The sequence below is a fragment of the Megascapheus bottae genome, chromosome 4 (assembly GCF_031878675.1).
Source record: "Megascapheus bottae isolate mThoBot1 chromosome 4, mThoBot2.hap1, whole genome shotgun sequence".
NCBI classification, from domain to species: domain Eukaryota; kingdom Metazoa; phylum Chordata; class Mammalia; order Rodentia; family Geomyidae; genus Megascapheus; species Megascapheus bottae.
Window position 1 is genome coordinate 40,390,536 of NC_143512.1, and position 26,618 is coordinate 40,417,153.

The 26,618-nt window shown below is 37.3% G+C and overlaps 1 protein-coding gene across 1 annotated transcript in view; it reads left to right on the forward strand.

Annotated features, from left to right (window-relative positions):
• The window catches only part of Ap3b1 (adaptor related protein complex 3 subunit beta 1), a 203,345-nt gene that overhangs the window by 13,224 nt on the left and 163,503 nt on the right, over positions 1–26,618 (forward strand). Inside the window, exon 2 of the mRNA XM_090331736.1 lies at positions 21,521–21,596. Within this exon, the coding sequence (XP_090187862.1) occupies positions 21,521–21,596 (76 nt within the window). The remainder of the gene's footprint in view (positions 1–21,520; positions 21,597–26,618) is intronic.

Consider the following 26,618-nt stretch of genomic DNA (forward strand, 5'->3'; position numbering starts at 1 on the left):
ATGTGAAGTCTTACTGTAATTATAAATACTTGAGTACCCCCTCCCCTCTTAAATTTGGTGAACACAGCATGACATTAATAAATATGTCTAGGTAACTGAGGGCAACAAAAACCTTTTCAGTCACTTGACTCTTCAACTCCATGCCATCATCACTATTATTGCCGAAGATTAATGGAGTTATTCTGTGTAGTTTCTGTTCTTGGTTTAGGGGATAAAAAACAGCACTATAAGTATTTTCACATATAGTAATAACTTATGTAGTACTTGTATTTTTTGTGGTTTCCTCCCCCCTTTTTTTCCCCAGTCCTGGAGTTTCAACTCAGGGCTTGGTAAGAGAATCAAGTCTAAATTTTGTTTGTTCAAATATCCTGTTGATCCTAGACATGAGCCTAAAATGTCTTTCTGGAATTCTGAGGATTAAACCTACATCCTCTTATGTGCTAGGTAAGCACTCAACCATTGAGCTATGACCTCATTCTTTTCATTATTTATTTATTTATTGGCTAATCTCAGGGCTTGAACTCAGGGCCTGGGCACTGTCCTTGGATATTTTTCTGCTTAAGGCTAGCACTCTGCCCCTTGAGCCACAGTACCACTTCTGGCTTTTTCTGTATATGTGGTACCAAGGAATTGAACCAGGACTTTGTGCATGCTAAGCCAGCACTCTACCACTAAGCTACTCTTCCGCCTTTTTAAAATTTTTAATTAGTATACATTTCTAATTTTTAGATGTTTTATTTCTTTTAAGAAATACAAAGACTAAGAATCATATAGGTGTTTTTTTTGTTGTTGTTGTTTGTTTTTTTGTAGATTATGGGACTTGAACTCAGCCTGGGTACTGTCCCTGAGCTCTTGAGCTCAAGGCTACCCCCCTACCCCTGGGTCTGGGCATTGTCCCAGAGCTCTTCAGCTCAAGGCTACTACCCTACCCTGGAGCCAAGCCCCACTTACCAGTTTTCTAGAGGTTAAATTGGAGATAAGAGTCTCAGGTCCTTTTGTGCCAGGCTGACTTTGAAACTTGAGCCTCAGATCTAAGCCTCCTGCGTAACTAGGATTACAAGTGTGAGCCACCACCCCCGGCAGGTATTTCTTTTTGTTTTTTTTAATTGTTTTATTAAAAAAATTTTTTTTATTGTCACCCTGGCAGGTATTTCTTTTTTTTAATTGTTTTATTTTTGTTAATTTTTTTTCTTTCTTTTTTTTTTAAGGCATTCCATTTTTTTTTTGCCAGTCCTGGACTTGAACTCAGGGCCTGAGCACTGTCCTTGCACTTTCTCAAGGCTAGAGCTCTACCACTTGAGCCTCGGCACCACTTCCAGCTTTTTTCTATGTATGTGGTACTGAGGAATCGAACCCGGGTCTTCATGCATGCTAGGCAAGCACTCTACCACTAGGCCAAACTCCTAGCCCTAATTGTTTTATTTTTAAAAAGTTTTTATTGTCATAGGGATTACAGTTAACTTGCACCAGGTAGTAGGTGCATTATTTCTAACACATTCATACCCCTTCTCATGTTTTTGTCTCCATTTCCTTCCCCCACCCTCTCCCAATCATCTTGTTTTCCTCCCTTCCCTTTCTGATTTCTAATAAATAAATAAACATATATACAATATACCAAGTAACAAAGACAGATACAATAACAATATGGAATTAAACCAAAGGCAAAAAAAGAAGAGATAGGGGCCGGGAGTTTGGCCTAGTGGTTGAGTGCTTGCCTAGTATGCACGAAGACCCGGGTTCGATTCCTCGGTACCACATACATAGAAAAAAAGCCAGAAGTGGTGCTGAGGCTCAAGTGGTAGAGCTCTAGCCTTGAGAAAGTCCAAGGACAGTGCTCAGGCCCTGAGCTCAAGGCCAGGACTGGCAAAAAAAAAAAAAAAGAAAAGATAACATAGTACATTAAGAACAACAATTACACAATATAAAGCTATTGTTTCCATATACATTTCTAATGCTTTAAAGTTGTATTTCCACATGAAAAATGCCTGGTGCACTCTGAACATATTCATGTCTTCCTCATGTTCCTATTCTTTCCTTTTCTTCTTCCTTTTTCAAACAGCATTTGATGAGTTTCATAATGCTGTCATTACACACACACACACACACACACACACACGCACACACGCACGCACGCACGCACACACAATCCTTTTATCCTTTTTTTTCCCCCCCATCTTGGGGCATGAACTCAGGGCCTGGGTACTCTCCTTGGATTTTTTTCCTCAAGGCTCCGGCTCTACCACTTGAGTCACAGCACCACTTCCAGCTATTTTCTGTGTATGTGGTATTGAGGAATTGAATTTGGGTCTTCATGCATGCTAGGCAACCACTCTACCACTAGACCAAACTCCCAGCCCTCTTTTATCATTTTTATTACTCAGTATTCACCTTTCCATTGGTTCTGTCCTAGACAGTACCCCATGACTCATTACCACTACTGCTGTCATAATCTTCACCATTATTTTACATCATCATTTTAGATCTGCCAAACCTTATGCATTAAAGTTCTCCAGGCTTCACATAACCAGGCCTCTATTGATTTAATTAGTTGCAGTATGCATTCTGCTGTTTACTAGTGATATGCTTGGACCCAGTTATTTAATCAGAAACCATTTTTGGATTTGGGTCTATTATAATTACATTATCTCTGAATGTCTTTATGTTGGTGGCTTCTTCACCTCACCAAACATCATATCCTAATCTTCCATGCAAATACTCTCTGGTTCACTTTTTTATGGGTCATGCCTTCTGTGGATTTCATGCCTACATACTTAATTTTTTTTATTAATCATCAGTATGATCCGAGGTATGTATTGCCCCATATCTGAAATCATTCCCTCATACTTTGGAATTTCAGGGCTTTTACATTTATTTAAAAAGTATTTAGTTTGTAAAACACTTTCATATACTTTATCTTTTGAGATATCAAAACACTAATATAAAACATATTAAGTAGTGTCAAATGCCTTTTTTAGGGGGTGGGTCCTGGAGCCTGAACTGGGCTCGGGCATTGTCCCTGAACTCTTCAGCTCAAGGCTACCATCCTACCCTTGAGCCAAAGCCCTACTTCTCATTTTTCGGGGTTAATTGGAGATAAGAGTCTCCGGTCCTTTTGTGCCCAGACTGGCTTTGTACCTTGATCCTCAGATCTCAGCTTCCCGAGTAGCTAGGATTACAGGCGTCACCGCTCGGCTCAAATGGCTTTTAACAAGAGGAACAGTCACTGAGAACTAGAGCTGTCTGTGACTTTGATTTAGGTCTGACATAGGATCCGGAAAGGATAAAGGTTATTCTCCTTAGGGAAAAATGGTGGAAGGTAAAATATTTTGTGACAATGAGTGAACCCATATAGGGGGTACCAGTGGAAAATGAGATTTGAGAGGTACTTGGCTATTGTGTGAAGGAAATTGGACTTTATCTTTTATTCTAAGAGCAGAAATTAATTACAGATGAGTATTGTAGTGTTGTTTTGGGAAATACTATTCTAGTATGGAGAATAGATTGAGAAATTAGAGATAGAACCATAAAGTACATTGTTAAAGAAGTCTGAATAATATGATAATGGTTTGTACTCTGTTGGTTTAAGTGGATATGAAGAGGAAAGAAGGATTTAGGCCTGGCACCAGTGGCTCACACCTGTAATCCTAGCTACTTAGGAGAGTGAGATCTGAGGATCGTGGCTCAAAGCCCAACCATGCACAAAAAGTCTGTGAGAGGGAGAGAGAGAGGGAGAGAGATTGACATCTTAGTTATGCAGTAGGTTTCATGAAGGAATGATTATGAATCAACGTTTTAAGCCTAACTGGAAGGATATTAAGGCTCTTGGCTGATATGGGAAAGTGTGAAGAGGGCCTCAGGAAGGAGGACATATTTTGGTTGTTGGTGTAGTTCTGAATTGTAAGTATATTTGGGGGAAAAATTCTCACAAAGTATCTAAATATATTTGTCCAAAATGTTAGTCTAGTCACAAAGGAATGTAATGGCTACTGTATTAATAATTAAAGGAATGTAAACATCTTTCTTGCTTTTACTTATGAAAAGAGATGTTGAAAGAGGGCAGTTTTGTTATATTTTTATTTGCCAAAGAAAAAAGGGGGCACTCAGTAGATGAATGGATCAAGAACATGTGGTGTATATGCACATTGTATATGCTGCCATCAGAAAGAATGACATTGCCCCATTTGTAAGGAAATGGAAAGACTTGGAAGAAATCATATTAAGTGAAGTAAGCCAGACCCAAAGAAACATTTGAAAATGGGAAAGGTAAATATTTGATTGGGAGAAGGTGGGGGGAGGTAAAGTGGGAGCAAAACCTGGGAAAGGGTAATAATGTTGAAGAAGTAATGGACCCACTACCTGATGAATGTAACTGTAACCCCTCTGTACATCACCCCATCAATAAAATTAAAAAAGAAAAAAGAAAAAGGGGGGCATCCCATGTTAGCTAGAATTTAAAAAATTATTGTTATTATAAAGGTGATATACAGAGGGGTTAGTTATATAAGCAGGCAGTGAATATATTTATTTTTGGACTCAGCTCTAGCTAGAATTTTTGTTGAAATTTTACTAGTCCTTGAAATCCAAAATTCTAGGAAAGGTTCTGAATATTTGAGGTCACCTTTTATGTCATTTAGAAGGTCAAAAATGAGCTGAGTGCTAGTGGCTCGTGCCTGTATTCCTAGCTATTCAGGAGGCTGGGGTCTGAGGACATCAGTTTGAAGCCAGTTTGTTCAGAAAAGTCCACCAGACTCTTATCTTCAATAAACAGCAAAAAAAAAAAAAAAAAAAGAAAAGAAAAGAAAACAAAAGCTGTAAGTGGAGCTGTAGCTCAAGTAGTAGAGTGCTAGCTTTGAGCAAAGGAAGCTCAAGGACATGTCTAGGCTTTGAGTTCAAACCCCAGGACCAGTACACACACAGAAAAAAATCAAAATGAGCAATTCATTTTTTAATATTACATTTTTGTAGAAACATTAGTTCTAGTTAAAAGTAAATAATATAGTTTGTCTGCAGATATCTGTTTGTCAACAATTATAATGGATTGATTTTCTCAAGATTGGGGGAAACTTAAAACTTTTTTTTTTTTTTTTTTTTGCCAGTCCTGGGCTTGAGTTCAGGGCCTAAGCACTGTCCTTGGACATTCTCAAGGCTAGAGCTCTACCACTTGAGCCTCAGCACCACTTCTGGCTTTTTTCTATGTATGTGGTACCGAGGAATCAAACCCAGGTCTTCATGCATGCTAGGCAAGCACTCTACCAAACTCCTGGCCCAAAACTTAAAACTTAAAATTTTTTTTTTAATTTATTTTTTTAACTTTTTAAAAGGCAATATTTTAACCAAATGTCTGGAAATCAGATACTCTCTAATAACATGATATTGGGTGATATTGACTGCAGATAACTTTATTCTTATGACACCATTCTTTGTAATTTATAACAGTTTAAAATTTTAAACATTCACAGCAAAAAATACTTTTATATGTCAATAGGAGGGTATGTTTTATATTTCAAAACTACATATGGAAGTGTTTTAACAGTAAGATTATAGATAGGAATTATTTTTCAGCAGACGACAAAAGTTATGAACATTAGTGTTTTGCACTTTCAGATTGTATTCCTATCAAGTAGGAATTTGTAGGATCCTTTTTGGCTTTTGTCAGGAAACTTGATGGGATGTGACTCAAAAAAACTGTAGTAAAAACATAACATTGAATTTACTTCCTTGACCATTTTGAAGTTTATAGTCCAATAATGTTAAGTATATTCATATTTTTGTCCAACAAACCTAGAACTTTTTCAGCTTGCAGCATTGCCATGTAACTGTTCAGAAAGTGAATTAATTCTTAGATTTTTCAAGTCCTTCTGAGACAGAGCTTATCTAAGGTAGAGATTGCACATTGGTTTCCTCAGTTCCCCACACAGAAAGCTGATCCAAACTCATCATCCAAACATACCTCTGTGGGCTTGGAAAGTTGTTTTGATTTTTAAGAAAAAGTTTAAAAATCAATTTAGCTTTCAGTTGGCATATCTTAGTAGCATAGTTATAGAAACTTATATTTACTCTAGTTTATGAATTTCTTGGAGGAAGATCTAATACTAATATTCAAGCTTGATGCACAGACTAACTCTTTGGCATGTCTGTGTTTATGCCCATCTGTTACAGCGGCACCATGCCCATTATTATGGTGGTTTGCCAGTGGCATTGAGGCATTTGAGCCAACAAAGATGAATTGTTTGGACGGAATTCACTATTCTGTGTTACTAATTAATTTTGAGCTGATGAATCTACATGAGATAATGCTAACTAAATACAGTCAAAGTAATGTCAGTGAAAATAGAATTTATTTTGACTTGTGCAGGAGTGTATCACAGATGTTTTAGACTACCATTGAGAGCAATTGCAATCTTTTTTTACTGTAGTTGCAGTGATCAGTTTTCTTTACATAAAAAATTTGAGCTTAAAAAACCTTCCATAATTTTTCTTACGGTGATTGTAAATTAGGGCAGAAGTGAGGTAACATGTACATTGATACTGGGTATAGGTATAGGTATTACTTTACAATTTTTTTTTTTTTGGCTAGTCCTTGGCTTGAACTCAGGGCCTGAGCACTGTCCTTGGACTTTGTCAAGGCTAGAGCTCTACCACTTGAGCCTCAGCAACCACTTCCGGCTTTTTTCTGTGTATGTGGTCCTGAGAAATCGAACCCTGGTCTTCGTGCATGCTAGGCAAGCACTCTACCACTAGGCCAAACTCACAGCCCAACTTTACAATTCTTTAAAGTATTTTTTAACATTCTCAGTCTTAAAGCAGAAATTGACAGCTCAGTTGTAAGTGGGAAGAGTGCTGCATTTCAAAACACAAGTCTGGTTTAATTTCTTACTTTGCCAATGCCTACTTCTTTGTAATGGACTTAAAAAAAGTAGTCGATTTTTGCTGGGTGTGGTGGCTCAAGCCTTTAATCACAGCTACTTAGGAGCAGAGATGGGGGAGTTCTGGTTTGAGGCCAGACTGGGCAAAAAAAAAAGTTTGAGACTCTCTCTTATTCTGTGATTGGGTGTTGGTCTTTGCCTGTTTTCCCAGATATAGGGGAAGCATAATAGCTGGACACTGGTGCTCACTTAACATCCCCAGTGACTCCAGGAAGCAATAGTAGGATCGTAGACCGGTCTGGCCCATCATTTCTGTGCTCTACTTACCTTCCCCCAAACATAAATTTACATATAAGACAAAAGGAATTGAAATAAAAAACAGCAACGAAGGAGGGAAAAAGCAAAACAAAAGAAAATAACAAAAAACTTCTTGTTTCTATTTCTTGGAGTTCATTTAGGTAAACATCATTTTATATGGTTATATACACATAGCTATTGAGCCTTGGTAATTTCTCCTAAGAATATCCGTTTTTTTGTTTCATTGTGTGAATGTTTAGAGTCTTGTTTATCATGTTCAAGTGTAACATTTTTGTCCTTTACTATCCATTGTGTTTACTTGTAGATTTATAGACACATTCTAATTACTACAAATGAGGGAAACCATGCAGCCTTTTTCTTTGGGTCTGGCTTGCTTTGCTTAGTATACTTTTTTCCAAGTCTTTCCATTTTCACTTGAGCCACAGCACCACTTTCAGCTTTTCTATATATGTGGTACTGATGAATCAAACCCGGGTTGTTGTGCATCCTAGGCAAGCATTCTACCACTAGACCAAACTCCCAGCCCCAAAAGATATTTTTAATTAGCTTAAAATTCTACATTTTCCCTCTTTGTCTTCTAAACATATTATTCCATTATCCTCTGGTCTCTATAATACCTGTCAATGTTATTGTTGATCTTTTTAAGGCTAGGATCAGCAAACTGGGTATTTATTAGGAAATAACCACATTGTCCATCTGTTCATGTATTGTCTATGCCTACTTGATTTCACGATATTTGGCAGAGGTGAGTAGTTAGGTTAGAAATGCCATGGCTGGTAAAGTGTAAGATATTTATCATTTACCACTTTAGGAATGGTTTATTTACCCATCTTAAGGTTATGTTTTATTTTCTGATTAATTGAAAGATACTTATTGTTAGTTTTTCTATGCTCTGTTTAAGTTTCTTTGTGTTTTTCCTTTTTTTAACTAAAATTTGCTAACATTCATAGAGTTATTAACATAATCATATATTGCCTTTATTGCATTCTTTTTCTCTTTCCTTATTGATATTCTTAATTTGAAGTATATTTAGATATTTGAACTATATCCCACATGACTTTGATACTTTGTTGTGTATTCCATTCTTTCCTTTTGTTGGTTGTGGGGCTTGAACTCAGGGCCTGGGTGCTATCCCTAAGCTCTTTTGCTGAAGTCTAGCATCGCATTATTTTTAACCACAGCTCCTCTGTGCTTCAGTTTATAGATTTTTCTCTTGTCCTGTGTTCCTATTAAACTTAATGAACTGGGTCTTTCATTTTTATTTTTTGTGATATTGGGGATTAAATTCAGGGCCTCAGTTTGCCTCACTTTTGCTAGGCAAACATTTTTCTACTTGGACCTCTTATTCAGAGTTCTGGTGGGTTCTTAATTTCAGATTCTCTCTCTCTCTCTCTCTCTCTCTCTCTCTCTCTCTCTCTCTCTCTCTCTCTCTCTCTCCTCTCCCTCTCTCTCTCTCTTTCCCTCTCCCTCTCTCTCTCTCTTTCCCTCTCCCTCTCTCTCCTCCCTCTCTCTCCCTCTCCCTGGCGCTCCCTCTCCCTCTCCCCCCTCTCTCTCTCCCTCCTCCTCTCCTCTATGTCCCTCTCCCCCTCCCTCTCCCTCTCTCCTCTCTGTCCCTCTCCCTTTCCCCCTCCCTCCTCTTCCCCCCTCCCTCCCCCCCTTCCTTTCTTCTTTCCTTTTTCTTGCTGGTTTTGAACTGTGATCCTCAGGTTTTAGCCTCCTGAGTTGCTAGGATTACAAGCATGAGCTACGAGTTCCTGACCTGTATTTTTACATTTCGGAATGTTTGATTATCTAATTGTTGCTGTTTGATGTTTCATCTATTTTGTCCATCTTTTCCAGCATTTTCTTGATCATCTGTCACTATTTAAAAATCTGTATCTGGTAACTATCCTTGAATCTGCCATGGATGGGTGTGTGTGTGTGTATGTGTGTTTGACCTTTCTCTCTTTTTCTTTTCTCCTTCATTTTCTTTTTTTTTTTGCCAGTCCTGGCTTTGGGTTCAGGGCCTGAGACCGTCCTTGGGTTTTCTCAAGGCTAGAGTTTTACCACTTGAGCCACAGCACCACTTCTTTTTTCTATGTATGTGGTACCAAGGAATCGAACCCTGGCCTTTGTTCATGCTAGGCAAGCACTCTATCACTAGGCCAAACTCCCAGCCCTCTCACTTTCATTTTTGTTTCCTCCTCATGCTCTATTTCCTTCTCTTCCTCCTTTCATGACTCGTACTTTTTTAAAAAGTTACTTTATTGTTATTATAAAAGTGATATACAGAGGAATTACAATTACCCTTAATCATGTAAGGCGTACATTTCCTTTCCTACAGTGTCTTCTGTTCCCTCATTCTCCGCCTAGTCACTCCTTCCTGTCTTCACCCACTTTCATCCCAGTCCAGTGAGCCACACTGCTGCACTTTTTCATCCTTTTCCCCTTGAGTTCTGTACCTTCCATTCCTACTCTTTTAAGTTTTGATCAGGTACTGGGTATTTAGGATGATTTTCTAGATGATAAATTCTTTCAAAGAGGGTTGTGTTTTTTGTTTTTTGTTTTTTTTTTTGGTGGACAGATAAATAGTTTAAGCAGATCGCTTGCATCTTGCAGAAGTTCAACTTTAGGCATTTGCAGTCTTTCTCATTTCAGTTTTTCTTATATTCTTAGAATATCATTCTTCACTGTGTATGTCTTCTATATGCTTGAAGATGATGATTTTACTAAGGACCCTACTTAGGAGAGACTTGTAGCTTCTCTTCACAGCCGTGCATGGTTGCTGAAATATCTACTCAGATAGCTAACTTTCCAGCTATTGTTTCCTGCTGGATTTTTGCAATACTGCCTTGTGAAATGGAGCTGATTATTTGTAGGGAATCTGTGGATAGGTTTTTGTATACCTCTTGATTGATTCCATCCTTTCTGGTTTGTCCTTCAAGTTCTAGTCACTCTGGCCGCTCTGAACTTCAACATCTGTCTTCTCAGTCATTTAAAATAAAAACCTCTTGGGTTTTAATCTCCAAAATGCCTGTTTGGGAAATGTACTTGGGATACAGCAGGTGTGAAGGAAGAGCTCACTTTGTGTACTTCTATTCATTCTTCATTCTACCTCTATCTGTCTTACTTCCAGTGCCTTCAAAAGCTGCCATTTTCATATGGGTGTGTATGTATTTATATAAGGAGCTTACTTTGTTACAAGGAAGTTTCAGTCAGTTATAGAAGGCCCTGGACTATATTCTGAACATAGCAGCCATAATGGTCCTGTTAAATAAGAGTACTCTATTTATAATGGTTTAAAATTCTGAATAAATACCAAAGCTTCTACTATTGTTTACTTCCTGTATTCTCTTAACCTGTACTGCTGTTTCTCTGTTCAGCACCACATCTATTATATCTTCAAGACTAACTTTCCCACTTGTAAGTCCTTGTTCAGATGCTCCTTTTTTAGTCCTCTGATTACCCTAGTTAATTGGCTTCTTCCTTTCCTTTCTTCATTCTCTCCTTTTGTTCTATTTTCTTCTCATATTTCCTTATGACTTAAAGCTTTGTGGTTTCTTTTATTTATTAGAATAAATCTTGGAGGGCAGTGTTTTTTCCTTACCTTTCTTCATTGCTGTATCAAATGCAAATAGAGAATCAGCTGAAAATAAAGGAATTCAAGATGGGAAAAAAGTAATTGTATTTTTTGAGGGGGAGGGTAGTTAATTGTGGGGGTTTAATCTCTGGGCTTGGGTGTTGTTCCTGATCTCTTCGGCTCAAGGCTAGTGCTCTACCACTTTGAGCCACAGTACCACGTCTGGTTTTCTTGTGGTTAATTGGAGATAAGAGTATCATGGACTTTTGTGCCCCAGCTGGCTTTGAACTGTGACCCTCATATCTTAGCCTCCTGAATAGCTAAGATTACAAGCTTGAACCACTGGTACAGGCATCAATTGTATTTGTGTAAAAAATAAGCTAAACATATTTCCAAGATTTTGTATTGGACTTTTAAGTTAGGAGAGCATTTGTTGTCTTCTATGAGGGTTTTAATAGAGGAGTGAGGGATAAAAGATTACTAAGGGTTGAGGAAGTGACTGTAACATAGACGTTTTAATTGTAAGAATAGTAGGAGGAGTATATGTTCAAATTTACTTGGGTACTTTCTGATGCCTCCTTTAAAAGAGGACTGGTTGACTAGAGGACTAAAAACACTTAAAGTTAACTTTCTTTTGGCAGGGGGAGAGGGGGAAGGCGGCAGTTGTGGGGCTTGCACTCTGGGCCTGGGGGCTGCCCCTGAACTCTTCTGCTCAAGGCTAGGGCTCTACTGCTTAGCACAGCACCACTTCCCAAGGTTAACTTTTTAAAACTTTTGTACTTGAGTAAAGAACATGAGGAAGGCCTCAGATTGTGAAGAGATTGTGAAGAGATAGAGTCTTACATTAGTGCTCCCCAGACTTCAGTCAAGGTTTCTTCAACCTGAGTGTACATGGCATTACCTAGTCTGTGTGTTCACATGCAGCCTCTGAGCAGAGAGAGTCCGGTGGGGCCAGGGACTCTGCATTTCTAAGGAACATTCCCTGTAACATCAGTTCTGCTCATCCTGTGGAGCACACTATAAGGATCCAGTCATCTTAGGAGGGTTGGGATGGTGATGAGGCTCAGCCAAATGGAGGCTGAGACTGGTAAAGTCTGAATTTTGCCTGTCAGCACCCTGTGGAGACTGATTGGACTTCACTTCTGTACTCACTAAGTGAGTGCATTGACCATCATCTGTGCACCTAACCAACCGTTGTTTACATAAGCTTATTTTGAAGACCAATACCTTTAACGACATAGCATACAGAAAGGTGAATTTTGACTAATTTCCATCTTTTTCTTTTATATCCACTCATGTTTATACCGCACCATGTGGAGTATTAGCATCTTTCAGTTGAATGGTTCTTTCTCTCTCTCTTTTTTTTTTTTGGTCAGTTGTGGGGCTTGAACTCTGAGCCTGGGTGCTGAGCTCTTTAGCTCAGGGCTTAGTACTCTATCACTTTGAGCCACAGCATCATTTCTGGTTTTCTGGTGGTTAATTGTAGATAAGAGTCTCATAGACTTTTGTGCCTGGGCTGGTTTTGAACCATGATTCTCAGATCTCAGCCTCCTGAGTAGCTAGGATTACAGGTGTGAGCTACTGGCACCTAGCAGTTAAGTGGTTCTTAAAGCATAAGGAGATACTCTCTTTTTCTGTACAAAGGTGAGACTTCCATTTTCAAAGGTTTTCATGCATCATATAGTTCCATCACTTTTAGATTTGTATTTCAGGTGCTGCTTGCTGTGGTACACATGTCTTATTAACTTGAGGAAAAAGAAGGCCACTTGAATAGGGCAACTACGTAATAGTAGTAGACTTCATATTTCAACAAAGATAAAGAGAGAATCTTGAAAGTTCTCACCACATACAAATGATTAAAGTTTGGGGAAATAGATATGCTTATTCTCATTTGAATTGCACACAGTGAAACCAGGAGTGATGACTTATGTCAGCTATCTAAGTAGTGGAGGGAGGAAGATAATAGGTTCATTTCAGCCTGCAGAAATGTTGATCAGATCCTCTTCCTAAAACAGTATCCAAAACTAAAAGGATCTGAACACATGGTTCAGAAGGTATATAGCACTTGCTGTAAGGCCCTACGTTCAATATCCCATGTCACAAATAAATCAAATCAAACAAATTAACTAACCAGCTAACCAGTGCACAATATATATATGTATCAAAACATTACATGGAAGCCGGACTTGGTTGCTCATGCCTGTAATCCTAGACACTCAGGAGGCTGAGCTCTGAGGATCAAGGTTCAAAGTCAGCTTAGGCATAAAAGGATCTGAGTCTCTTATCTCTGATTAACCTCTATTAAATGGGAAGTGGGACTTGGCTCAAGGGTAGGGTGGTAGTCTTGGGCCAGGGAGCTCAGGGACACCACCAGGCCCAGGGTTAGGGCGGTAGACTTGAGCTGTAGAGCTCAGGAACAGTGCTCGGGCCAAGTTCAGTCCCCCTGACCTCCCCCCCCCAATAAAAAACCAAAAGCCAAAAATAACACATGGTAACCCACAAATTTTGTACTTTTTATGCCAGTTAAAAGGAGAGCACAGAAATGGTGGGACAAAGGGTGAACAAATACAGACACTACGTTGAAAATGAACTTCAAGACTTGTGGGGGAGGGGGTATGGGAGGGAAAAGAGGGAAGAGGTGACACTGTTCAAAAAGCGATGCCCTCATTACCTGACTTATGTAACTGTAACCCTTTTGTACATCACCTTCACAATTAAAATAAATTAAAATAAAAAAAAATAACCTGGGCCTGGTAGTGTATACATATAGGAGGCTAAAGCAAGAGGATCTTGAATTTGAAATCAACCTGAGCTATATAGGAAGAACATGTCTCAATAAACAAACAAAAAGCAATAATCAAACTATACTAGCTATTCATAGATGCTTTATTCATGATGGTACTTGGGACTTGAATTCAGATCTTGTCCCTTACCTTTTTTACTTGAGGCTCATGCTCTGCCATCTGAACCACAGTATCAGGTCTAGCTTCTTAGGTGGTTAATTGGAGAGAAGAGTTTAAAGGACTTACCCAAGGACTTCCTTGTCCCTAGGTGGCTTTGAATGGAGATCTGTCTTAGGATCTGAACCTCCTGAATAACTAGGATTATAGGTATAAACTACCAGTAACTGCAAAGGTTTTACTGGAGCTTGAACTCATGGCCTCATATTCTTGCTTAGCTTTTTTGCTCTAGTCTGTCTTTTTACCAACCATAACCTCCTTCAGTTTGCAATACGAATCTTTTGGATTTATCTGCTGGGACTGGCTTCAAATTGTGAGCTCAGTATCCTAGGTAACTAGGATTATAGGCATGAGCCTGCAGTGCCTAATTAGTTGACGGTTTTAATGATGTGGGTTTTAGGCTTTTAAAAATTGAGATAATTTGTACTGTGTAAAAGTTCTAATACCTATACATAGACCTGGTGATGTTTTTGCAGTTTTTTGTTTTGTTTTGTTTTTTTTGCCAGTCCTGGGTCTTGAACTCAGGGCCTGAGCACTTGGGCTTTCTTAAGGCTATAGCTCTACCACTTGAGCCACAGCACCACTTCTGTCTTTTTTCTATGTATGTGGTACTGAGGAATTGAGCATGGATCTTTGTGCATGCTAGGCAAGCACTCTACAACTAGGCCAAGCTCCTGGCCCATTTTTGCATTTTTGATTATAACTACCTTACTGTCATACTATATTAAAGTGACCTTCCTGGTAATAAGATTTAATTTAACTTGTCAGTTTTGTAAACTCTGTTCTTTGAAATTTAAACTAGGCATATATATTTTTAAATTTTATTGTTGAGGTGATGTACAGAGGGGTTTACATTCTCAGGTAGTGGGTACATTACTTCTTGAACATTGTTTTCCCTTCCCATGTTTTTCTCCCGTTTTCTCTCCCCTTCCCCCTCCCATTCATCTTGTTTTTCCCTTACATTCCCATTTTCAAATACACAAATGTATATACCATGTACCGAAGTCAGATACAGTAACAAAATGAGATAAACCTTAAGAGGAAAAGAAGAAAAAAGCAATAGCTTCATATAGTACATTAAGAACAACAACCATAAAGATAAACCTCTTGTTTTCATATACTGAAGTTCATTTTGCTTAGCTTCATTCTATATGGACATATGTACATAGCTTTTTTTTTTTTTTTTTTTGCCAGTCCTGGGCTTGAGCTCAGGGCCTGAGCACTGTCCTTGGACTTTCTCAAGGCTAGAGCTCTACCACTTGAGCCTCAGCACCACTTCCAGCTTTTTTCTATGTATGTGGTACCGAGGAATCGAACCTGGGTCTTCATGCATGCTAGGCAAGCACTTTAACCACTAGGCCAAACTCCCGGTCCCTGTACATAGCTTTTGAGCTATCGTGATCCTGAACATATGCTAGTCTTTACAGATGAGGGAAACCATGGAGCCTATATTTCTTTGGGTCTTGCTTAGTTCACTTAATATGATTTTTTTCCAAGTCTTTCCATTTCCTTACAAATGGGGCAGAGTCATTCTTTCTGATGGCAGCATAGAATTCCATGGTGTAAATATACCACATCTTCATGATCCATTTATCTACTGAAGGGTAGCTGGGTTGGTTCCATATCTTAGCTATAGTGAATGATGCTGTGATGAACATAGCTGTGCTGGCAAGTGTAGTATGCCCTTGTTTCTTGATATTTGGGTAGATGCACAGAAGTGGGATTGCTGGGTCATAGGGGAGCTCTGTTAAGTCTTTTGAGGACCCTCCATACTGCTTTCCAGAGTGGTTGTTCAAGATTATACTCCTACCAACAGTGCAGTAGTGGCTACATCCCCATCAGCATTTGTTGTTATTAGATTTCTTGATAATGGCCATTCTAACTGGAGATGGAATCTCAAAGTTGTTTTGATTTGCATTTCTTTTATGGCCAGAGATGTCTAACATTTCTTCATGTGTCTGTAGGCCATTTTTATTTCTTCTTCAGAGAAGTCTCTCTTGAAGTCTTAAACTCACCTTTAATGGGATGGTTATTTCTTTGAGGGTTTCTTTTTTGGAAGATTTACTTTCTTGAGCTCTAGGTATATTTCAGATATAAGACCATTGTCTGTTGTGTGGCATGTGAAGATCTTTTCCCATTCTGTGGACTTTCTGTTCATCTTGCTGGCTTTGTCCTTTGCCATACGGAAGCTCTGCAGTTTAATGCAATCCCATTTGTCCAACTTTTCTTTGGTTCAGGCATTTTTTTTGGGGCATTTATTAAGAAATTTTCGACATGTGCCAAAGAGCCCAAGTGTGTCTCCTATTTCTTCCTGTAAAATGTTCAGGGTATCTGCTTTTACCTCAAGGTCTTTGATCCATTTGGAGTTGATTCTGATACAGGGAAACAGATAAGGATCTAACTTTAGTTTTTCTACATGTGTTTAGAACTAGGCATATTTTGAACATGAAAAGTTATACCATTTAACACCACAAGATGTCACTTATGTAAAAATAAAGTTGCTATTCTAATACTGAACACTAGAAAGCTTCAGGTAACTAGATAAGTGAAGAACTTGGTAAATAGAAAAATATATGTATGTGAACATGTGCATTTGAAGCAAGTATTTTTTTAGCAAAGTGTATATGAAAATGTTTGTTTAGCGTTGTTTGAATTACTATCTTGGTTAACAGAACTTATTTTCTAAGATTTATGTAATAACTAATAATTCACATATTGAAGGGTGACTTAAAGTGACTCAATAGAAGCGAATATATTTTGAGGGAAAAATAGGTGTAATGATATAAAATTCTCCAGATCTTTACTGTTTTGATGACAAAGAAGAATTTTTTTTTGGAAGAAGTATGTCAGAATTTTCATCTGGTCATGATAACAGATGTATTAAAAGCTGTTACATCATGCTGGAACCATACCTCTGATTTTTCTTTTTTTCTGGTCTTCAAAGTTATTAGCTCTGTGTTAGCACAAAAGACATTTATATGTATTTGCTGCTGAAGTCTACCTTTTTTGTTCAGTAAGAAAAGCAACACCTTTGGCTTTCACATCAGGATCCTGTTTTCTTGTTTTTGGTGTGAGAAAACAGATTGGGACCTAATAGTGGTTAGGTAGGGACTCTGGCAACTGAGGTTTAAGAGGAACAAAATTTCCATTAGGACATGAATGATAATATGTCTGGGGTTAGAGGTTGGGAGAGTCTTAAAAATTGATGTTTCATTTTTCATTATTGTTCTTCATTGTCTCTCCAGATAACACTGGTGGAGGGAAATTATTGGGTAAAAGAAGAAGTGAATAAGCTGAAGAATTCTTTTTTTTTGTCTGTCCTGGGCCTTGAACTCAGGGCCTACACACTGTCCTTGGACCTTCTCAAGGCTAGAGCTCTACCACTTGAGTCACAGCACCATTTTTGGCTTTTTCTATGTGTATGTGGTGTTAAGGAATTGAACCCCGATCAAGCACTCTACCAGTAGGCCAGATTCCTGGCCCCAAGAAATGTCTTTTTATTTGGTTCCTGTTTAGTTACTTCCATTTTTTCCTTACCTCTGATGAAAGGATTGGGGCTGGGAGTTTGGCCTAGTGGTAGAGTGCTTGCCTAGCATTCACGAAGACCCAGGTTTGATTCCTCAGTACCATATACACAGAAAAAGCCAGAAGTGGTGCTATGGCTCAAGTGGTAGAGCTCTGGCCTTGAGCAAGCCCAAACACAGTGCTCAGGCCCTGAGTTCAAGCCCAGGACTGGCAAAAATAAATAAAAAGTATTATTAATTTGGTGGTATTGGGGTTTAAACCAAGGTTTTGCTCAATCTTAAAGTGAAATTATTTGAAGATCTCAGAAAAACTTGTTTCTGATCAGCTAATAGCTTTCCTCAGAAAACTCTTCTGTTAATAGCAGCAAAATTTTTGTATCTTTTCTTTAAATTCTTTTTTTTTTTCTGGAGTAATGTATACAGGGGTTACACTTAAATTCGCCAGGTAGTAGGCGCATTACTTATCTTACTTCTCACACATTTATACCCCTTCTCATTTTATACCCCTTTTCATTTTAAATTCTTTTTTTTTTTTTGCCAGTCCTGGGCTTGAGCTCAGGGCCTGAGCACTGTCCTTGGACTTTCTCAAGGCTAGAGCTCTACCACTTGAGTCTCAGCATCACTTCTGGCTTTTTTCTATGTATGTGGCACCAAGAAATTGAACCTGGGACTTTGAGCATGCTAGGCAAGCACTCTATCACTAGGCCAAACTCCTGGCCTTAAATTCTTTTTTAAAGATAATGTTACTGCCATACTGTAAGTTGAGTTTCTGGCATTTTTCTTACAGTAAATTAAAAAGGCTTTCTCTTCTTTGATGCATTGAAATAAGTTTCATTCGTTTATTTATTTATTTTTTTTGGCCAGTCCTTGAACTCAGAGTCTGGGCACTGTCATTGGACTATTTTTTTTCTTCCTCTCAAAGCTACTGCTCTGCCACTTGAGCTATAGCACCACTTCCAGCTTTTTCTGTGAATGTGGTATGGAGGAATCAAACCCAGGGCTTCAATACATGCTAGGCAAGCACTGTACCACTAAGCTATGCTCCTGGTCCCCTGAGCTTCTTTTGACTCAAGGCTAGCACTCTACCAGTTGAGCCACAGCTCCAGTTCTGGCCTTTTCTGAGTAGTTTATTGGAGATAAGACTCTCACAGATTTTCTGGCCTGGGCTGGCTTCAAACCACTATCCTCAGATTTCACCCTCCTGAGTAAGTAGGGTTCCTGGTGCTTGAGCCACTGGTGCCCAGCTAGTTTAAAAGTATATAAAATGGGAGCCTGTCTGATACCTAATATATGTCTCAAATATAGGCATATTTTGAGGAATGTTCTCTTAAGATGGAGAACATTTACATAATTTTATGAAATATATTGTTTCATGTTTCATTCCTCTTTACCTTCCCCCAGAGCCCTAATTAACCACGTATTTGCTTTCTGTCATTTCCAATTAGAATTATAAATGAATCAAGTCATGCCCTTTTTTGTTGGCTTCTTGAATTCAGCATATTGATTTAGCAGGTAATTCTTTTTCATTGCTGAGTAGTATGTATGAGTAAATTATATTTTGCTGAAAAACATTGATTGTTTCAAGTTGCTTAGTATTTTGAATAATCTACTATAATTATTTGTGTAAGCCATATTTTTTTATTTGTTTTGGGAGAGGGTTGACTAGGTCCCATGCATGTGTATGTTTACATTTATATGAAATTTCTAATTTTTCAAAGTGGTTATACACACCGATGTTATATTTCTATCATCAGTGTGAAAATTCTAGTTGCTTTTACACATTGTACTAATATGTTCTGCACTTCTGAGTCCTCATAGAATCACCATCAATGTATGTATCTCTACCAGCATTCTGCCTTAGACAATCTTAAGATTCTAACATTCATCTCAAAACTCATACCCTCTACCCATTATTCAGTGTCAAAACCACTTCTGTGTTTTTAGGTACTCATTACAGCAAATTACTTCTTAGTAGCAAAATCTGCATTAGTTTTCCAGAAGTATCATAAGAAAAGACCACATACTGGATGTCTTAAACAATAGAAAATGACTGCTTATGATGAGCATATCTTGATGGTAGAGTGCTTGCCTAGCATGCATGAATACCCAGATTTGATTTCTTGATACCACATGCATAGAAAAAGCCAGAAGTGTGCCGTGGCTCAAGTGATAGAGTGCTAGCCTTGAGGAAACCCAAGGACAGCAGTCAGGCCTTGAATTCAAGCCCCAGGACTGGCAACAAAAAGAAAAGAAAAGAAAAGAAAAAATTCTGGAAGATGTAAGTCCAAATTCCAGGTGCCTAGTAAATTTGGTTTCTTCTGCTTCCCCTTTCCTTAGCTCGCAGATGGCTGTGTTCTGATCTTGTTCTCATTTGGCTTTTCCTCTGGGCATTTGCGTGCTTTATAAAGATAATGTTTGTCTTGGATTCTAGCCCCAAATTTAGGACCTCGTTTAACCATAATGATCTCTTTAAGGGCTCTATTTCCAAATACAGCCATATTGAGGTTTTTGTGATAATCTAAATTTTGGGAGAAGGGGGTTGCTTAGCATTGTTTTCTGTCCTACTTAATTTTTTTTCTTCTTTTGTTTGGTAGTGGGGTTTGGACTCTGGGTCTGGGAGCTGTCCCTGAGCTCTTCAGCTCAAGGCTAGCACTCTACCACTAGAGCCACAGGACCACTTCCTATTTAAATTTTTTTTTAACTGTTGAGTTTAAAGACTTCTCTTTACATTAAACTTACGTGGCTTTACATATATTTTTTGTCATCCTATAATCCTTTATAATAGGATGATTCATAGAGCAAAAGATTTAAAAAATTTGATGTGCTTCAGTTTATTAACTTTTTATTTTATTGATTGCATTTTTAATGTCACCTAAGAATGCTCTGTAGCTATATCTCTATTTTAAAGTATTCTACCTTGTTTAAGGAAAATTAGATTACAAATGACAAATTTCAGAGGGATAAGGGTGAATTGGTAAAATTATAGGAGAGGATTACTTTACAAGACAAAAAGGTAGTCATGACCAAAAGAAACTGTTGAGGCACAGTTCTCTGTTTTAATTTTTGTAACTTTTCTGAGTAGACATTTACTCTGTACTATTTTTCAGGGATGTCTTATATAACAAAAAGCCTTGGCAAAGAAAGAAAGAAATGTCTTCTTGGGTAAAGGTTGCATCATCATCTACTTGGCTTCTCTAAGCTAAAAATACCTCTTAGTGTCCCATTTCCCTCATCCTCCATCCCTCTGATTCTAAGTAGTTTTTGAATCTGTGCTTGTTTTCTTTCTTATTGCTCATTTCCGTGGTTCACTTTTTCATATTTACATGTTAAAATTGCTTCTATTCTTAGAATAGAATAAGGGAGTATTGGGAAGAGGCTTGCTCTTTATTTTACTTATTTATTTTTGTGTTTTGAAAGTGAGGGATAGGGATAAGCTGAGTGCAGTGGCTTAAGCCTGTAATCTTAGCTACTGAGGAGGCTGTGATCTGAGGATTGCCACTCAAAGCCAGCCTTGGCACTTAAGAACCATGGCCTCTTATCTCCAATTAATCACTAGAAAAAGGGAAGTGGCGCTATGGCTCAAGGGTAGGGCAGTAGCCTTGAGTTGAAGAGCTCAGGGATAGCACCCAGGCCCAGAGTTCAAGCCCCATGACCATCAAAAAAAAAAGTGAGAGATAAAACTGGGATGATATGAATGACACACAGTTTTCCTGTGATCAGGGCTGTTTATATTCTAAAAAAGGTCTTTGAAGTCTGAGTGTGTGTGTTTGTGTGTGTGTGAGAGAGAGAGAGCATTTTAGTACTATTCAAGAATTTTTCTCTTTTTAATGATTATGTAAGAAAATTTTGGATGAGCAATTCTGTATGTTGTGCTTATACTGATATTTCAGTGTTAAAAGTAAAAATTAATATTTGTAGAATGGAACAAGAAAGCACTTTTAGTTATAAATAAGAATGCAGACCAGAAATGGTGGCTTATGCCTGCAATCTTACCTACTTAGGAGGCTGAGCTCTGAGGATCAAGGTTCAAAGTCAGCTTAGGCACAAAAGGACCTGAGACTCTTTATCTCCAATTAACCTCTAGAAAATGGGAAGTGGGGCTTGGCTCAAGGGTAGGGTGGTAGCCTTGAGCTGAAGAGCTCAGGGACACTGACCAGGCCTAGTTCAAGCTTCAGGACCCACACACAAAAAAGAAAAAAGAATAAAGTTCTCACTCATTATTTCCAATCCATATGAAAGTATTATTCTTCTTTAAAATCCAAATATGATTTTTGTTTTTCTCTTTTATAATAGGAATGAAGACTTAAAACAAATGTTGGAAAGCAACAAAGACTCTGCTAAGTTGGAGGCTATGAAACGGATTGTTGGGGTAGGTAAAATACCAGATTATTTTTTAATTTCAAAAAATTGATACTATGTTAAATAATATGTAAATAATATTTTATTTGCTCTTTAATAGAGGATTGGAAGGTGATTTTACATTCATAGGCTAAATGATTGATTGCTTGTCTAGCATGTGAATCAGTGCAGTTTAGTCCCCCATACTGTGTACACACACACACACACACACACACACGATTATTCTGTTTAAAAAGTTAAGGAAGTATTGAAGTATCAAAAAACCTCACCTATTATCAGTTTAACCTTTCTAGATATTTTTTCTGTGAGATAGAATTAAACATTTTGAACACAGAATGACTTGATTTCATACAAAGAAAGATATTTAAGAATTTTGTTATTACATGGAAAAAATTATGATCATACTTTTTATTTTTCAAACTGTACTAACAACAATAAGTATTTCTTAATTTAATAGCCTTGAATTTTAGTAAATGTTGTTAATGTAAAGGTATATTTTTTGGGGAGGAGGGTTCTATTGGAGTTTGATCTTAGGGCCTAGTGCTGCTACTACTTAAGCTCCTTTTTATGCTGGTTGTTTTTGAGAGTCTTACTTTATGCATTGTGCTTCCCTTCATTGCTGTAATGAAAGGTCTGTGCTGCTACACTCAGCCATTGGTTGAGATATGTAGTCTTATAAACTTCTATGTCTAGGCTGGCCTTTAACATGATTTTCCAATCTCTGCCTCCCAAGTAGCTAGAATTACAGGCTTGATCTGCCATACTTGGATAGATATTAAAATATTTATCAGATTTCAGTTATAATGTAGAACTTAACTAATTAGTATGTTATTAAAAGTGTGCTGGTACTAGAGGGATAAAATAATGCAGGTCCTAATCATACATACCATCTAACAAAAACAGTTTTTTTCTTTTTTCTTTTTTTTTTTTTGCCAGTCCTGGGCTTGAGCACTGTCCTTGGACTTTGTCAAGGCTGGAGCTCTACCATTTGAGGCTCAGCACCACTTCTGGCTTTTTTCTATGTATGTGGTATTAAGGAATGGAACCTGGGTCTTTGTGCATGCTAGGCAAGCACCGTACCACTAGGCCAAATTCCCAGCACCCCAAAATAGTTTTGCAGTTTGTATCATACTGTATTTTTGCCTTTGATGTTTTTATATTCATAGGTTATTGGTCTAATTACAGTGACTGTGTAATGTTAAGGTGTTCTGCTTTTGTTTCAGTGGGTTTAATTCACAGTGGATCTAATTGTTCTTGTTAATACTGTTTTTTTTCATCACCATTATTTGTTTTTGGTTATTTATTTATTTTTGTCGGTTGTGGGGCTTGAACTTTGGGCCTGCTGCTGTCTCTGAGCTCTTCAGCTTAAGACTAGCACTCTACCCCATGAGCCACAGCGCCATTTCCAGTTTTTTGGTGGTTAATTGGAGCTAAAAGGACATTAGTGCCCAGGATGGCTTTGAATGGTGATCATCAGATCCCAACCTCCTCAGTAGCTAGGAATTATAGGCCTGAGCCACTGGCAGCTGGCTTGGTTATATTAATATAATAACATAAAAGTATAGTATGCGTGCATAATTATACAAAAAAACTCTGTTCCAATAGAGAACAATATAAATGAAACAGTACTGTTTTCCAGCATACAGCATCACCAATTAGAGCCTGAATTCCTGTTCTTTTCTTGTTATGTTAAATACAAATCTCACTATGAAACAATTTCAGGTATTAATAGGAAAAGACAGGAAAGTAAATACTAACTGTATCTGTAGAGTACCTGTGAATGACATGATTCTTGCTTTCTGCTTTATGGCATTTTGTAATGTTGGGGAAAACTTGTTATAAATTTATTTATTAATATTAATTACATTTATGAGCAGACAGTTCTTGCTTTGCATGCATAGGAATTTCAAGTACCACAATTTAAAGAACACCAGTCATCCAGTAACATAGTTCAAATTTTAGTTACCATATATGAGCTCAGTAATTGCATAAGTACAGACTTCACTACAGTTCTTTAGTCTGCAAATTCTTGGTTAAGTTACAGGTGTACATCATGATCATTGACTAATAAATTTTATGTCAAAATATGTCTGATTGATCACACAGTGCATCTGTTTATTGATCAGATGTCAAAGAATGTAGTTATATTGTCTTCTTGTTTCCCAATGGAAAACTTTTTCAAAAATGGCTAACAGAGAGATTTGATCAGTAAAGAAGAAACTGAGTAAAGGGAAGCAAAGGCTTCTTAGTTCTAATGTCAGAACCTGAGCAACCAAAAAAAATATAGTTTAGGTTTACCTGAATTTTTGTGTATCAAAGAACTACATTAGCAGTGTGAAATGACAACCACAAATGGAGCAAATATTTGCAAATCATCTGTTTAAGAATTAGTATCTAAAATATAGATAAAAAATAGATCAAAATATAGATAAAATACAGATGAAAAAGAACAAATTGGCAGTAGATGAAAAAGAATAGCTACAATTTTGCCATTGACTCAATGAAAAAGATAGTTAAAAGACTTCAGACATTTTTGAATAGTACATCTGGGAAGGTGTCCCATATCGTTAACTATTAGGAAAATAAACCATTCATGTTTTTTTCTGGGTAGTTTTTGTGTGTTTTTAAGAGCCTTTGGAGAATAGGTACTAAAGTCTATTGTTTGGCATTCAACTGTCAGTTACTATTAACTTCTGTTAGAAAAAGCTATCTAAGAACCAAAAACTGTGTTATAATTAGTAAGTGATGTTAGGTTCATTTAGGATTAAGTACTAAATCTTGTTAGATATGATGTCCTACATATTTATATTCTTTAGGTTGTTATTAAGGAGTAGTTGGTTTTCTAAGATAATATCTCAGGTGAACCATATTGTGGAGAAATGTTTTAAAATTGCTGTCATATGGCAACGAAATTATCTTTAGTTGAAAATAACTTAGCAGAGTCAAGAGGATCACAGTTTGAGGACAACCTGGGTAGAAGCTGTTGAGGTCCCATCTCATAAGTAGGTCTGCAGCTGGGCAGTGATATCTCTTGCTGATAATCTTAACTACTAAGAAGGCTAAGATCTGAGGATCACAGTTTGAAACCACTGTGGGTAGGAGAGTGCATGAGACTCTTACTAGAAAGCCAGAGTAGAGTTGTGGCTCAGGTGGTAGAGTGCCAGCTTTGAACAAAATAAACTCAGTGAGAGTGCCAAGGTCCTGAGTTCAAGCCCTAGTATTGGCACAAAGAAATAAAAAGTAAGTCTAATGTGGTGGTGTATACCTGTGATCCCAAGTGTTTGGGTGGTGGAGTCAGGGGAATGGAGGTTGAGACTAGCTAGAACAAAGTTAGCTGAAGAAATAGACTAGGGTGTCCTTCAATGGTGGAGTGTTGGCCTAGGTAGTTTGAGGCTCTGAATTCAACCCCCAGCATTAAGTGGAAGAGGCCCTCAAGGGCATTTTATTTCTCTTGTTTACTTTAGATAAAAAAATTCAAAAGGTAGGCAAATCATGTAAAGATAAGTACTTTGTAAGCCATCTGTAATATTAATTTAAGCTTTACAAAACCAATGTTTCAGGTAAGGAAATAGAATATATTAAAAAGTACAGTTTGTCACACTGTTCCAACTCTCTCTACACTATTCCTCATAATGCTACTTTCCAGTATAAAGCAAAGTCCCAATTTCATTTGAAGTAATAATAATTATTAGCGCTGGACTTATACTCTATGTAGTATACATACATACATATACATACAAACATAATGAAAATGGAATACTATGTGAAGATAAAAGATGGGAATGTATTATAATTAAATCTGAATTTATTGTATTCTAGTAAGTATCAGACATTGTCACTTACATCATAATTAATTTAACTTTATTTGATATGCATATCAATGGAATCAGTATTAAATTCCTGTTGTTAAAAATGAAAAAAAAAAGTCCAGTTTGTATTAAAGAGATTTTGTTTGTTGGTTGGTTGATTTTCTCAAACAGGATTTTGCTATGTATCCTGGGATGGCCTCAATTGGTAATCCTTATACCTTGCCTGAGTGCAGAGATTGCAGATACTTGCCTGGCTCCCTTAAACAAATATTTCAAGCCTGTCATATAAAAAGATCTTTATATAATTTTTTACACAATTCATAATTCTTAAAATATCATAGTATTTATACAGTATCTCATAAATCAATAAAGCTATTGTCTTTTATGTTTATCTACTGTAATGTTTAATTTATATATATTTTAATTTTGTGTTCACATAATTCTAGACTGTTTAAAGTGTATAAATGTATTTTGAGAATGAGAGATAAAGAAATGGGAATATAGATAACTATGAAATGAAAATGATATAAATACATGGTAGCATATAGTGAATTAGAAATGAAAAGTGTAGATTATAAACTCCAGGGCATGTTAGGATTGGATACTACATGTCCTGTTAGAAGATGGCTAACAAGGGAAAATGAGTAGAATTTGATAGACCTTATGTAGAAGAAATGAACTTAGAAACAGAATATTTTGGTGGTGAGCAAGATCAGTTTACTTAGGTAATAGTAGTGGTGTAAAGCATTAGGTTGAGAAGCTTAAGAATGGATGTTAATGCACACTGTGAAAAGTATTTGAGTATTAAATAATGTAGCTTAGCCTAGATTGTAGGTAGTTGTGAGGCTTTGAAATCTTTTGAGGGAGAGCTGACATGTAGAAAGTAAGTTTTTGTTTTTGTTTTTACGTGCCAGCGATCAAACCCATAGATATCCTTACATGCTAGTAGGTTCTACCACAAGAGATAAACATCATCACCCATAGTATAATTTTAAGTATATTAGACTTAATAGAAAAGTACCTTGTGTTGCCCTGTTGGTGTTGGCATAGGATAGTGGCACTTCAAAGGGATTGATAGGTGTTGAAGTAGTACAAGACCTAGTACTGTGTAGGTATAAACAGGGAAAAAACAATCTTGTGATCTCTCTTATTAGGAAGAATTGATAGACATAGGAAAGTCTGCCATTATTGTCATATCATCTTGAAAAATAGTTTGGATTTAG